General features: G+C 46.8%; 1 protein-coding gene across 2 annotated transcripts in view; it reads right to left on the bottom strand.

The window, feature by feature from the left end:
- The window catches only part of LOC311064751 (uncharacterized protein), a 51,897-nt gene that overhangs the window by 10,830 nt on the left and 26,067 nt on the right, over positions 1-15,000 (bottom strand). For both annotated transcript variants that reach the window (XM_084084683.1, XM_084084682.1), the window contains exons 9-20: positions 11,785-11,989; positions 11,376-11,627; positions 10,489-10,812; positions 9,852-10,136; positions 7,873-8,130; positions 6,151-6,507; positions 5,473-5,814; positions 4,242-4,724; positions 2,908-2,946; positions 1,494-1,623; positions 1,129-1,283; positions 1-650 (exon numbers count right to left, since the gene is read on the bottom strand). The exon at positions 1-650 is cut by the window's left edge and continues 338 nt beyond it. In XM_084084683.1, coding sequence (XP_083940809.1) covers positions 1-650; positions 1,129-1,283; positions 1,494-1,623; positions 2,908-2,946; positions 4,242-4,724; positions 5,473-5,814; positions 6,151-6,507; positions 7,873-8,130; positions 9,852-10,136; positions 10,489-10,812; positions 11,376-11,627; positions 11,785-11,989 — 3,480 coding nt within the window. The remainder of the gene's footprint in view (positions 651-1,128; positions 1,284-1,493; positions 1,624-2,907; positions 2,947-4,241; positions 4,725-5,472; positions 5,815-6,150; positions 6,508-7,872; positions 8,131-9,851; positions 10,137-10,488; positions 10,813-11,375; positions 11,628-11,784; positions 11,990-15,000) is intronic.

The raw sequence follows: 15,000 nt of genomic DNA on the forward strand, positions 1-15,000 counted from the left end.
GTGCAGCCTGGAGTGGTGGAGGTGCGGTTTGCGGCGGTGTGCGATCTGTTTCCGTGTGTGCAACCTCGGTTGGTGCTGCTGGCGTGGTTTGCGGTGGGGTACGTTTTGTTTCTGGCAGCATGAATTGCGGCTGTGCTTGTGCATTGTGTGGCGGTATCTGTATGGTTTGGGGTGCGTCTCTTATAACGAGTTGTGCGCGCGCAGCCTCACACTCTTCCTGCTTGGGCTGACCGGCTTCAGGTTGTTGGGGTTCAACAGGTGCATGCTGGGAGTGAGTGTCCATGCTGTGGGGGCTGCTAGGTGTTAGATCAGAGAGGTCGGCTGGTCTCTCTGGCCGTGCAATTGTATCCACGTCTTCAGCTTTGTGGTTCTGGTCCATTGTGACGGGTTGTTCTGGTTCGTGCAGAAGGTCAGAGGACACGGTTCTATCCGAAACAGACTCAGAGTCAGAAGGCGATTGGTCCTCCTGGTCCGGACTCTTTCCCGGGTCCGGTGTGGACTTCTTGGGGGAATTGGGGAGTAGTTTGAGGCTGTCCAAGGTCGCATCGCTGATGGTGAATCGAAGCGCGTAACTCTGCAACACCATGGCTGCTTCCTCTGGGGTCGCTGCCTTCTTGTATGCCTCACACAACGTTACCTCCCGCAGCTCTCTGGACAGGGATAGAGAGAGAGAGAGAAAGACAGAGGGTAAGTGAGGTAGAGGTTAAGAGACAGAGAAATCAGGAGAGAGCGAAAGAAAGAGAAAGAGTGAGAGAGACATTGTTAACCACTCCACAAAGGTTCTGTGAGTCTGTTCCTAAAACTATCCATGACTAAAATTCATAAACCTACCAAAGTATGGCTAGGTTTTGGCTAAAGATGCAGTTAAGGAGCGCTCTGATGAATAGACAGCATAGGCTAATTGCAACGGTTCAATTACGGCTGGAGACCTGTATGTATTGCATGTATTTCCCGCTCTCTTAAATTCCTGTCTCTTTACACAGTCCTATAATAAAAAAGCTAAATACTGCCTGAAAAAGCACACACACAGTTAGCCTACAATACACCAGTGGGAGATGGCTTAGCAGAGAGCTAAGATCCCAGGAAAGTTTTGATCATATCAACAACCCCCCTCCTCCCGGTCCTTACTTCTCCTCCAGGATCTCCTTGTAGGTCTTGATGCTCTTCCTCTTGTTGAAGTCTCCTCCTCCCTCCTTCATCTTCTCCATCCTCTTCCTCTCCTCCTCTTTCTTGATCAGCTCATGTGAGGCACTGCGACGCTTGGTCTTCCAGCGAGCCAGGTCCTGTCAAACAAAATACAACCGTTACATGCTTTACCCGTGTGTGTGTGTGTGTGTGTGTGTGTGTGTGTGTGTGTGTGTGTGTGTGTGTGTGTGTGTGTGTGTGTGTGCGAGCCACTGGATCGATCAGTGCCAAATTTCTTGTGCCGAAATAAATGATACAAGCTTGGTATTGTTATTTCTATTTCCTGTTGTATTTGTGACGTGTCTTACGCTCTGCCAGTGGTCGTCTTCCTCCTCGTTGCTGTTGAAGTTCTCTTGCGTACGCTCCGTCCGTGATTGGCCGAGCGGCTGTAAATGTCCCGCCTCCTCCTCGTTGATCATGTCACCCATACTCGCACTCCTAGACCGGAAACAGGAACTAGAAGGGTCAGCTAGTGCAGAACTCTCAGAATAACGACGATACGCAGGAAAAGTGTTTATTTATCGATTTGTAACTCTGGGCGTGTGTGAATGGAACCAAAAGGACCCTTGTAAATAATTAACCTGATAATCGACTGATTCGTTAACCAGATCAGAAAGCCGCTATGATATTTATCCACAAAGTAGGTAAAGACCGATATGCTTAGGCTGCGACACCCAAATATTAATGCGTTGACTGATGCTTACCTCTCTGTATGTCGGGTCGCTGATGAACTCCACTCAACTAATGCATCCCGGGCCTTTTTATACTGTTGGCTGCAGCCCTAATGTCACTTCGGTGATGTCAGGTAGTGTCAGGCATATCCATATATGGAGCGGGCTATGTCAGTTATGCCCAAATCTAGGACTATGATGTCAGTCCTAGACGTTTCGGTTATCTCCATATATGGAGTTCCAGATGGGGTTCTCTGATGTCAGAGCTAGGTATGTTAGATATCTCCATGTATAACAGTCTAGGAGAGATTCTATGATGTCAGACTTGGGGAGGTTGATTGTCTCCATCTATGGGGATCGCCATATATGGGACGGTTGGGGTCGAATAGGTCACTAAAGCTCGGGACTGCATAGGTCATTCACCCCCTTTATATAGGTTTCTGGACCTCCTGCCATGGTCCACCCTGCGGTGGTATCCATCTAGGGCTAATGCCGGCAAGTATGCCCTGAATGTTCTTTACACGGGTCCTTTTGGTTCCATTCGTACACTCTCAGAGTTAAATTAACACGACATAAGATCGGTTATATTTTCACAGCAGTCCAACTTTGCGCATTGTCTTTTTCATTCACTCTCTACCGATGCAAACGTACCAGAGGTCTAAATGATGAGCGTTAACACATTGACAAGACACAGTCACGTCAGTGGCCACCAGCCACAATCATTCAGTGTAGACAGACGTAGTGGCCCGGTTAGTAGAGATGTGGATTTGATGTGTGTGGTGCTTGACCAAGCAGCAAACCAGTTAAACAAACCAATAAAAAAAAATTTTAAAAAATGATTTGTGGTTAAAATGAAGAGTGACTGGGTGATGTAGGTATGACTCACAATCTGACGTACATAATTGGAACATGCATACCGTTTAAATCAAACACAGCATTGATGGTGCATGCCCGCGCCCGCGCGCGCGCGTGTGTGTGTGCGCACGCGAGTGTGTGTTTGTGTGTGTGTATCATGCAAGAGCTTATTTAAGGTTCAGGCCGAGGGACTTACTCAGTGTCCTCAGACATAAAAGCAACTCGTCGACTCATCCTAAAACAAGAATAAAATGAATGAATGAATGAATGAGTGAGTGACAGGAAGGAGTGTAGTGGGGGGGAAGGGGGCAGTAGTGGATTGCATGTCACAGTGGAAGGCTTCAAAGTAAGAGAACCTTACTTAAGTGAAATGTTTAGGCTAGAGAGAATCTCTCTAGCCTACACACACACACACAGTGATTCCCAGCTCTGGTCCCGGAGGAACCCTGGCACCGCTGGTATTCTATCCTACCAGAATATGATAGAATAAGGACGACATAGAATAGCATAGAACACTGGTTCTATGCTATTCTAATTTCAAGGACCCCATGACTCTGAGAGTATACAAATGTATTTGTATACTCTCAGAGTTACAGACCTCTAAGGGTCCACTCAAGGGCCCCTGAGGGTCCCTGGACCCCACTTTGAGAACCACTGGGATAGAATACGCAAAGGATAGAAAGATGGATTAGAATAGAATAGGATAGAATATAATAGAATAATGTTAGGATAGAATAAGGATATCATAGGATAGAATACTAGGATAGGATGAGGATAGGATAGGATGAGGATAGGATAGAATAAAGATAGTTTAGAGTAGGAGTAGAATAAGGGTAGATCAGAACAGGATAGAATACAGACATCCCAGAATAGGACGGGATAGACTAGGACAGGATAAGGATAGGATAGAAAACCAGTTGAACCAGGCCTCCCGGAGGACCGGGATCGGGGAACAACTGGACTAGATGATGATGAATGGTGTGACACCACATCCATGTGGGGCAGTGGTGTAAAGTAACTGAGTACAATTAATCAAGTACTGTACTTAAGTACAGTTTTGAGGTACTTTTACTTTACTGGAGTATTTCTAATTGTCTATACTTTTAATTCTACTCCACTACATCTCAGAGGCAAATATTGTACTTTTACTCCGCTATCATTATTTGAAAACTTTAGTTAGTTACTTTGCAGATGTAAATTATTACATTATTATAAAACTAATTAACCACTTTAGCCCTATTTAATACCTAGGCTATTTGAAAATAGCCAATCTACAAGCTCACACCGCGTTGCAGGTGTGAGCTTGTAGATGTGCTATTTTCAAACATTTTAGTACTTTTACTTTTGGTACTTTAAGTATGTTTTGATACCAATACTAATTCCGGACTTTTACTTAACTGAGTACTTCTACATTGCAGTATTGATACTTTTTAAGTAAAACATTTGGTACTTTTTTCACCACTGAAGTGGGGCAAAGCGCAGTAAAGTGGGGCATGCAGTGAGGGTTCATTGGGGGTGGGGGTGTCTCACATCATGGGGGGGAGCTCATCCTCTGCCAGCCAGAAGGGTTTTGTCAGAGGCTGCCTGCCTCCAACTCTCCTTTCGTCCTCTATCTTATCCTTCTCAACTCTCTCTCCGGCGTCCGCCGCCAGCCTCTCCAGCCTCCTCTCCTCGCACCTCCTCGCGATCATCTCCTGAGCCCTCCTCTCTCCCTCCGCCTTTGTCTCCGCGCTAGTGCGGGCCTCCTGGGCCTCAGCGGGAGGGCGGGGTGGAGGAGGGGCGAGGGGTGGAGAGGAGAGCGCTTCACGAGAAGGAGCTGCGGCTTTGGCAGGGCGGCTAGGGAGGACTTTGCCGGCCTTAGGCTTTTCGTTCTTCTCCTCTTCCTCTTCCTGTTCCTCCTCCTCCTCCTCCTCCTCCTCTCTCCACCTCTCTCCCACACACTTCCCGATTGGGGCTTTGGAAGGCGGGGTCGTCAGAGGAGCCCGAGGTTCCGTTGCCACGGCAACGATGCTGCTGAGATAGTGTGCACGAACATCGGCATCGATAAGGAGGACAGCGGGTCATCGTCATTAAACACACGCCGACGGGCTCCATGCAGCAGAGCTGGACAAACCCGGCCGCAACTGAACAGGGCAAACAGGCTATCTGTTCAAACCAAGCCGAGGTCAGACCTGACCGAGAGGTCAGTCCGACCGGCCACACTCCAACGCCCACACCCCATAGCAGAGGAGATGGAGCACATTAGTGATATTAGTTGGTTTAGTTCTCGGGTTGCTTTCACTCAGCGTCCATCCATGGCACTAACCGTTGATCGACAAACAACGCAAACCACAACCTTACAGCAGGCCATACAAGAAGCAAGCAACACAACAACGATAACAGTTTAGTAGCCGCTCTTATCCAGAGCGCCTCAGGCGGCAACCATACTGGATGTCAGTATCATGTTAGTGTCACACAATAGAAAACTGTCATCTTTACCAAACAACCTATGGCAAACTTTAATGCAATTATCATCAGATTTCTGCTTTACCGGACGGCACAACGGAGCGAGACAGGAGGGCAGAGGGTGGTGACATGCGACAAAGGTCCAAATTCACACCCATGACGTTGCAGTTATGGGGACAACACACCAGCCACTTCAGCCACCAGGTGGCACCCTCATGAATGTTATATGTTAAAGCAGCTTCTAATAGCTGACAAGGACACCCACATTCCTCATAATACACACACAGACTGCATGCCCATTGCCCATGGGCAATACCTGTCTTTTGGAATCTTGTCTGTGAGCGTAGGTCTGCCATATAGTGGCATGGTTCCAGACACAGGAGCGTTTTTATGTTTTATGGAGCCGGGTTTTGGTAAGAACCGGTTAAAGGACGGGCTCGGACCGCCCGCAGCGGGTTTTTGGAAAGCTCCAGTCCTGCGAGTCATCATGTCATCCTTCCTCACGTCCGGTGCGTGACCGTCTTCATCATCTTCATCATCATCATCATCGTCGTCCCGCCTAGTCTGAGCAGTTGCCCGCACAATTGGGACGTCGAGGAGTTGTCGAGGCGTTTCCGTGGGAACACTGGGTTGCTCTGGAGGTTGCTGCAGTTCCGTTCTGGAAAAAACAAAAACCTTTAACCACTTAAGCCCAGTTTTTGTGCTTTGTTGTACAACAATAACAAAAATAGCCGCTCTGCAAGCTCACAACGCGTCGTGAAAATGTCTGAAAATGTCAGAAAAGTTTCAAAACATATCTTTTTTTTACATATTTTTTGGGGCAGAATTACGTTTTGTTTAAAAAAGAAAAAATGTGTATAGCTGAGGTGCATCAGTAGGAAACATGTGAGTATTCTTGTGGTATTCACAGTGAACCCTACTCGTTTCCTTTTGTCCATATGTATGTATGCTCTGCGTTTGTACACCAAATACATGAAAACACCTCTCTGCCCACCTGACGTTGAGCTTCCTGTTCCTCTCCGCCTGCACCTCCCTCTTGTTGCGTGGGGCGGCGTCCGTCTCGACCTCTTCCTGTACGCAGCGCTTGGACGCCGGCAGGGGCAGGAAGCGGTTGTACGCGGCCGCCGACGTCGGTCCACTCGCTTTGTGGAACGCTCCCGTCCTCCGGGCCAACATGTCATCCTTCCGAGGATCCGCCATCTTCCCCTCATCTTCCTCCTCCTCCTCATCGGCCCGCCTCCTCTCGTACTGAGCTAGGCGTGCGCCCAGCTCCAGGTTGTCGGCGGGAGTGGGAGGAGCTTCGGTGGTCCGAGGCGGGAGGTCGGCGGCGGTGGAGGGTTGGGCTACCTGGCTGTGAGGTCATCACAAGAGGCTGTAACCACGACAACAGCTGTGCGACAATCCCGGCGCACATGCACGCCACAAGCATTCAGACGAACACGCTGACGCAAGCCGGCACATGCAGGGTCCGCAGACCAAGGGGAGAGTGTCATCGGACAGGACCACCTGCCGACAAACGATTGGTCCGTTTCTGATAGACCTGAGCAGTAATAATTTAGGAGTAGCGCAGCAGAAGTAGACTTGGACTAGGATTGTGTATCATCTCTTCGCCAAGCAAGTTCAGTCTAGCAGAGTGTGTGTGTGTGTGTGTGTGTGTGTGTGTGTGTGTGTGTGTGTGTGTGTGTGTGTGTGTGTGCGTGTGCGCGTGTGCGTGCACGCGTGCCAATGGGTCTAAAATACAAGCACATCAGTAAAATGCAGGTATAGCATAGCAACCACACTACACAGTAAACTCCTCAGTGATAATGTATCCATTTGTTTACATTTGGTTCCATGCGTTCACTCTCAGAGTTACGTTAATACTGAGGATCTCACTGCGGACATAAATGACTCATTCAAACCAACCCTACTGTCTGCATGAAAACAATCAGCTGGTTTGGACTGAACACTTGCTGTCGGGTGGAAACCTCATGTGTCCAAAACTGTTACTTTTCAGAATTCAACAAAAATAGCAAAAATATGTAATAGCGACGACAAGCTCAAGCTTGTGGATCTGCTACTTTTGATGCTTTTGTGTGACGCTGTAGTGTGATCAAGTAGAACATCAATTTATAAACACAAAACATGATGGAGAAATATGGAGATAGGAAGTTTCTGCCCAACAGCAACGATATACTACAGACCTTGATGCCATGGACACTACTACCGTAGTCTAATCCCATTATGCTTAAAGCCCGGCTACTGTGGACCACTACTGGGCTAGTTCTAGCCCGGTTCAGGGCCATCTCTGGGGCTACAACTATCCATTATTTTCTTAGCGATTATTCTATTGATTACTTTTTCGATGAATCTAATAATCTAGAGGCAAGTTTTTTTTAATGTATATATTTATTATTATTTTGTAATATATCAAGGAAACGATCAACCACTGTTAGTTTATGCTTCATCGCACAACTGTGTCGTGCAAAAATAGAGAAAATAGCTGAAATCACAAGTTCATGATGCAACGCGTTGTCAGCTAGGTCAGATATCTTCACTATTTATGACATTTAAACTTTTAAATTTAGGCCTATAATGACATGCCAAAAATAGTGATTGATTCTGAATTGATTATTTTATTAAATTAGAAGTTATAGGTTCTGTTTTGTAATTGTTTAAATGGATTAGTTGGATTAACCGTTGCAACCCGCTGGTCATCTCATCTCATGGTGCGTACCTGCCATCCCACTCAGCGAGCCGGGAGCCCAGGCCGATGGTAGGCATGACAACCGATGCCTTGGCGAGGAGTCGCCTTAGCAACCCCCCTGACTCCTCCCCTTCCCCTCCCGTGACCGTGCTTATTGGCTGCTCGTACTCAGTCACGCCCCCAAAGGTCACTACTTTGTGACGACCCCGTCCGACCTTTGCTGTGCTGATGACGGGACTGCCAGAACCTTTCTGCAGACACGCCTGACATACAGGGCCGGGGGGGTCACTGGATACACAGATACACACAGACGCACACACATGCATGCACGCACGCACACACACACACACAGAAAATCACATACAAAAGACATACAAGAAACATGCACACATGCGCCAACAAGACACATACATATACACACACACACACACACACACACACACACACACACACACACACACACACACACACACACACACACACAACGACAAAGCACACAAAGAGAAGAGAAACAAGGGAGGAACAGAAACCATGAGCAACCAAAGACAGAATGATGATCGTATGGATGAGAAGAGAGGGATGACAGAGAGAGAGAGAGAGAGAGAGAGAGAGAGAGAGAGAGAGAGAGAGAGAGAGAGAGAGAGAGAGAGAGAGAGAAAGAAAGAAGACAAAATAATGTGTGTCTTACTGGAATCACCATCACAAACACACACAGTCAAATGGTCATGCACACACTAACACACACCACACACACACACACACACACACACACACACACACACACACACACACACACACACACACACACACACACACACACACACACACACACACACACACACACACACACACACACACACACACACACACACACAGTTTTGTCTTAACGTACTGTAGACTGTAGTTACATTTCCCTGGTAACGGCTGCAGTCATGGCAACGCAAAGAGAAAACTTTCTCCTTTCCCCTCTCTAATGTCATCAGCCCAGAGCAGACAAACACAGCTTCACAGCCAATATTCAGTCCTCACTGTCAGAGTTAAACTAACACTGAGCATTTTTACTGAGCACACACACACGCACGCAAGCGCACAGTTTTCAGCAACAACTAAAATAGCAGATCTACAAGCCCACAATGTGTCGTGATGCGGTTTCAGATCGGAGCTAATAAGTGGTTAACAACCAGAGCAGCAGACTGGTACAGAGACAGAGAATAGAAGAGATCAAAGTATAGAGACACACAATAAAGCCTCATTTATCCTCCATATTATACAGTGGGTAGTACCGGCCAAGCATTTTGATTGGTAGATATAGGCTCACCAGCCATGCTTAAACCATGATAATTGATGAAGCACAACTTGCTGTGCTCATCACTATACATATTACTCAGCCACTGATGTTGTTTAAAAAATAACATGGCATTTCTTCTGAAACCTTGTAAAATGTGTTTTCATTGTGATGCCGATAAATAGGAACTTAAAGTACACTACGTTAGTTCCATTTATCCAAGCCGGATCACCATAGATTCTTAACTGACGACTTAACACGGCAGCTGTGTTAAGTGGTCAGATGGGTGGGCCGTGAACGCCTTTAAGATTTTCAATAAGCACTCTCTTGCCATGGTCACTTGCCCTGTTGTTGTTTGACGAATGTTCATGTTACCTACTCTGATGTCGTTCTTGATAACAGCCATTGTAAATACAGTAGATACTTTTACTTTGCAACAGCATTAGTCCAGCATCATTAACCCTTGAAAACATGGATAAGAACACACTACCACAAAAGTGTCTTAGTATAATGTAAGTAACAGTACTTTCTGCATTGATGGTACTAGTTTTTACATTGATACACTCACTGACTCACTCACTCACACAAACAAACAAACAAACTTGGTGATTCTGGTTAATCAAAGCCTTGATTTCTGACAAAACTGCTGTGTGCGTGCGTGGGTGCTTAGGCGTGTGTGTGTGTGTGTGTGTGTGTGTGTGTGTGTGTGTGTGTGTTGGGGCACCTGGGTTCAGCCATCTTGAGCCTCTCCCACTTCTTCATGTCTGCCTGGCTCATGGAGGCGGGGACAAAGCCCCTGGATCCCTCCCTCTGAGGGAGGGGCCTACTCTGAGCCCGCCTACGAGCCAGGTCATCCTTCTGCTTATTGGGCACCGACTTAACCCCTCCCCCTTGTCCCTCTTCCTCCTCCTCCTCCTCCTCCTCGCTCTCGTCTTCCTCGCGACGAGGGGCGGAGTTTAGGAAGGGGTTGTCTTTGCGCGTGATGATGTCAGGGACCGCCTCCCTGTCACTGTCCAATCAACAGGGGACCAGGGCCCCCCGCGGCGTCACACAGCACACGTCAAGGTGGAACACACGCACACACACGCGCACACATACACACACACCAATATAACACCAAACCCAGAGACACACAACGCAGTCGGGAGAACACACAAAAGCAACAGGAAAGAGTGAAGATTGTTTAGTAGGAGGTTAAAAAGAAAGAAAAGTAAAGTAAATCACGTAAACACTCGTGCGTACACGATAACACAATCAGATACACGCACACGCACGCGCACACGCACACACACGCACACACACACACACACACACACACACACCCACACACACACACACGCACACACACACACACCGCTGACCTGTTCTCCTTCTCCTGCAGTGCTTGCTGGGAGGCGCGTCGTATCCCCTCCCAGCGCTCGCGGTCCTTGTCGCTGCACGCCGGCGACGGTATGAACTGATGCACTCTGGAGGCGGCGGGCACGCGGCGAGCCCGCCTGGACGCCAGGTCGTCCCTGCGCACGTCCGGGACCTTCCGCGCCTCCGCCTCCGCCTCGCCGTCGGAATCCCAGGCCGCCGCCGCCTTCTGATTGGTCAGAAAGTCGTTGTCGCAGCGGAGGATGATGTCGGGGGACGGCGGGTGCGCTTGATGCTCCTCCTCCGACGGCTCTGCCGCACCCCTGGGGCTGAAGGTTGAGTTGTTGTCATGGCAACGTCAGTTTCAGAGCTGTCCGTGCTGTGCCGTGCCGTGCCACAGCCGTGCCACGCCCCCAGCAGAGAGCCAGTATAAAGGTGAGAGTTTGTGACGTAACGCGCATGCCCATTCACACACACACTGGGTTAGACAAGTTCTGGGTTAAATCTATTTCTGTGCACTTCAGAAGCATACTGTAGAAGACTCCAACACAACCAACCAACAGTCGATGAGCACCTCTCTCCTTTCCATGTTCAAACCTCAAACTGAACATCAGACACATCTGCCTTTCAGAACAAGCCATCGTTGAAAGGCTTGTTCTGAAACAATCTGAAACAACCTGAGCAAGCAGTGAGTTATCATACTCCCCCGAGCCAACACACAACAACAACAACAACAACAACAACAATGGCAAAATCAACCAGAAACCATGTCAAACCGCAGCAACGGAACACACCGGAGCAAACCGCAAACGGATAAACCCCCCATCACTGTTAGTCACCGGCTCAAAACGCAAATGCAACGCCGTTAGCCCCCATGCCACTCGTCGCTGACCTGCCGTAGCGAATGGCGGCCGGCAGAACCTTTATCCCCATCTTCTCCAGCTTTTGCAACCTCCTCTGCTCCACCACCTCCTGGGTCAGCTCCCCTTCTTGCGGCTTAGGCTCCTCCTCCCCCTGGCCGCCGCCGCCGCCGCCGTTTTCGGGGGCCCACCGGACAGTCTTGTGGGCCTTATAACGGGGCGCCGCCGGCCTTTTGAATGGAGGCCCGCCGCCCTCCCCCTGCTCTGGGATGGCTTGATGGACGCTGGGAAATGTAGTTTATGGCAGAGGATGATGTACGGGGCTAAAGAAAGCGTGTCTCTGCATGCATGATGTGTTTGTTATCTTTTTTGTTGTTGATAATAATAATAATAATAATAAGGATATTATTATTATTATCACGGTGGTTGTGCGTGACTCACTACCTCCTCTGGTCGCCCTCCTCGGGGCGTGGCTTGCGTCGGGGATTGGGAATGTAGGCGGTGGCGTTGGTGCGGTTGGGGAGGAACTGGTTGAAGGGAACGAAGCTCCTGGCCTCGGCGCTGGCCGTCCGTCTGGCGAGCATGTCGTCCCTCCGTACGTCCGGCTTCTTGTTGGGACCGTCGGCCTCCGAGTCACTGCCTCGCCCTGTGGAGCGACGCGGGCACAGAGATCAGATCAGTAGTTCTCAAACTTTTTCGTGCTGAGGACCCCCAAATTGATATATATATTTGACCACAGACCCCCATCTGAATTTTCTTTTGTGCCAAGGTCCCCCAGAGGAGAAGATTTGTTTTAACCCATTAAGACCTGAGGCCGCTTCTAAACATTTTCTAAATCCTAACAGTTTTTTGGAAAAAAATATAAAGAAATAATTTTTAACGATTTTTCAAAAATAGCAGATCTACAAGCTCATAGCGCGGCACTCGGTGCCGCGCTATGAGCTTGTATATCTGCTATTTTTGAATAGCCTAAGACATCTAAAGTGACACAGATGCGTTCCAGGTATCAATGGGTTAAGAAATTCAACATTTTCCAAACATTTTTCAAATATTTTCCAAAATAGCAGAAGTCACGGCACGAAGTCACACGCTGTGAGCTGCCTGGTAGATCTGCTATTTTTGAATAGCCAACATTATAAATGGATAAAGTGTTTAAAATGATTGTGATGCTATGTTAACTATTTTTGCTGAGCACCCCCTGAAACCACCTCAAGGACCCCTGGGGGTCCCCGGTACTCACTTTGAGAACCAATGGATTAGACATTCACATTCAGGTCTGTAACCGCTTATCTGTACTATATCATTTGTTCAAAATATACACAACCTCTGCGCTGTTTGCAATGATCAATAAAATAGCATCCAACGTTGCATCCTTGCAATGATGCAATTTTAGGCAGTGGTGGGAAGTAACTAAGTGGCCGTTCAGAATTGATTTAAAAATGATAAAGTTTGTTTTTAGATCACTGAACGGCCTTGCGCCTGTTTACATTTCGGACCCTCCCTGTAATCTTAGGTCAGCAGACAAACTTTTACTCAAGGTCCCCGGGACAAGGCTTGTAACGGAAGGCAATAAATAGGGCAGTCGCTGCAAGAGCTCCACTTTTGCGGAATAAACTTCCATTGGAAATTAGACAGGCTACCTCAGTGTCATATTTTAAAACTATTTTAAAAACTCATTTTTAATAATGGCTTTTAACTAGAAGGAATGGCTAGATCGTTATTGTTTTGCTTTCACTCTTAATTTTCTTTTATTGTCCCTTTTATGTTTTTATTTCTTTCATTAAATTGCTTTGTTAGTTTTTATGTATGCGATTGGTGCATAGACTGTATAAATGAGATGGACAAACCCCCTCCGCTGCTTTCTACAGACCGAAAATGAATCCTTTGCTGCAGACTGTAAGTCCGCCATCTTTCACTACGCGTCAGAATGAGTTCAGACCATTATTGGTTGGGTAACTTGTCAATCAAGAGCGGGGGGCGGGGAATGAATGCTATTGGTTGTGTAGCGTGTCAATCAAATCATCCCGCCCCTCCTAGAGAATAGCCTACTTTATCGTAAATTTTATAATAAATAGAACCATAATTTAGCAAAACGCATATCCTGATGATTGAAAGGAGACTTTAAACTAGCGACTGGAAGCATATAGAATTTATGACAATTTTTATTACAGTAAGAAAATCGAGTCTGAAAGTTGGTAAAAACCCATCGGCTTGCGTTAAAATAAATTCTTTCTGAACTCACAGGTCGGCACGGGTGAAACAGCGCCTCTCGCTGGACATTTACTAAACATCCGGGTTGGCCTCATAGTAAATATCTCAGCCTTGCCCCTTGGATTGGTGAAGCACTTTGTAAACCTGTTTTTGAAAAGTGCTATACAAACAAAGCTTATCATTATTATTATCATTATCATTATTATAATTGTCTCCGACTCTTGCCGAGACCATGTTTTCGCCCCCTGCCCCTGAAATGTTTCACATCGGCCTGTTATAGCACCACCAGGAGGCCGATTTTTGCTAAACAATTATAATTTTTTATAATACTCCTACAGATGTTGTCCAAACATCTCGCCAATCGATACACATTATCTCTATAGTCATGTGATCATAACGATTTTTCATATTCCATCCTGATTGGCTAAGATTGACATCCAAAGTTTGCAGGAGTGGCCCATTTTGAACAAAATGCCTCACATCATGAACACAGCGTCTGCATGCCATGAAACTTTGCAAGCACATTCCGACTAGGCAAAGGAAAAAATGCAACCCTACATTTTTCAAATCACAAACAGATTCACGTTTTGGCCTATAGCTCTTGAACCGTATCTCATACAATCAAAATTATTTTCCCCTTGGATCCCTTGGATTATTACGCAACTACCCAAATAAGCCGTGCTCGGCGGAGCAACATTGTTCTAGTTATTATTATCATAAGTACATTTACTCAAGTAGGCTACTGTACTTACAATTTTGAGGCATTCTTACTTTATTTTACTACTTACATTTCTTTTATACTTTATACATCTATCCCACTGAGGCAAACATTGTACTTTGTACTACACTGCAATTTTTGGACAGCTTTAGTTAATTACTAGTTACTTTGCAACTCTACAGAGACGAATCTCTTCTACTCCATTTTTACCTAGATTGAAGAACTCCTAGCTTTCAAGCGCAACTACATTGTAAATGAGGACCTAGCTGCCCCTCAATTGTATACCTCTGAGTTTTAAATGAAGGTAATTATGATGATGTAGCTAAATAAAACGTGCTTTTCACATTGCTGTTCACAATAACAAGAAAATACCACTGCAGCATTTACAGTACCAAGCATACAGTATGCTTATGTCCATACATGGAGTCAATACTGTAGATTTATACAGCACAGAAAACAGGCACTCACCAGTACCAAAGTGTTTATAAAGTCAAAAGACACTATGTCATTTCAATGTAAAGGTTCAAATTAAACTGCCAATTTACTTTGAGGATAAATATTAGTCTGGTTTGTCCTCTGCACTGCAGAAAATACAGCATCCATGATGCAGGGTGAGAGACAGAGGGCTTATGAAGACACACATGGATCAATGAAAGTGATTGTGAACTAATTGACAAATAACAGCGTCGTTTTCCCCCGGCTGCCTCCCTGTGGCCAGCAGGGTATGT

Source organism: Gymnoscopelus microlampas (assembly GCF_963454915.1).
Source record: "Gymnoscopelus microlampas genome assembly, chromosome: 2".
In the NCBI taxonomy this organism is placed as follows: domain Eukaryota; kingdom Metazoa; phylum Chordata; class Actinopteri; order Myctophiformes; family Myctophidae; genus Gymnoscopelus; species Gymnoscopelus microlampas.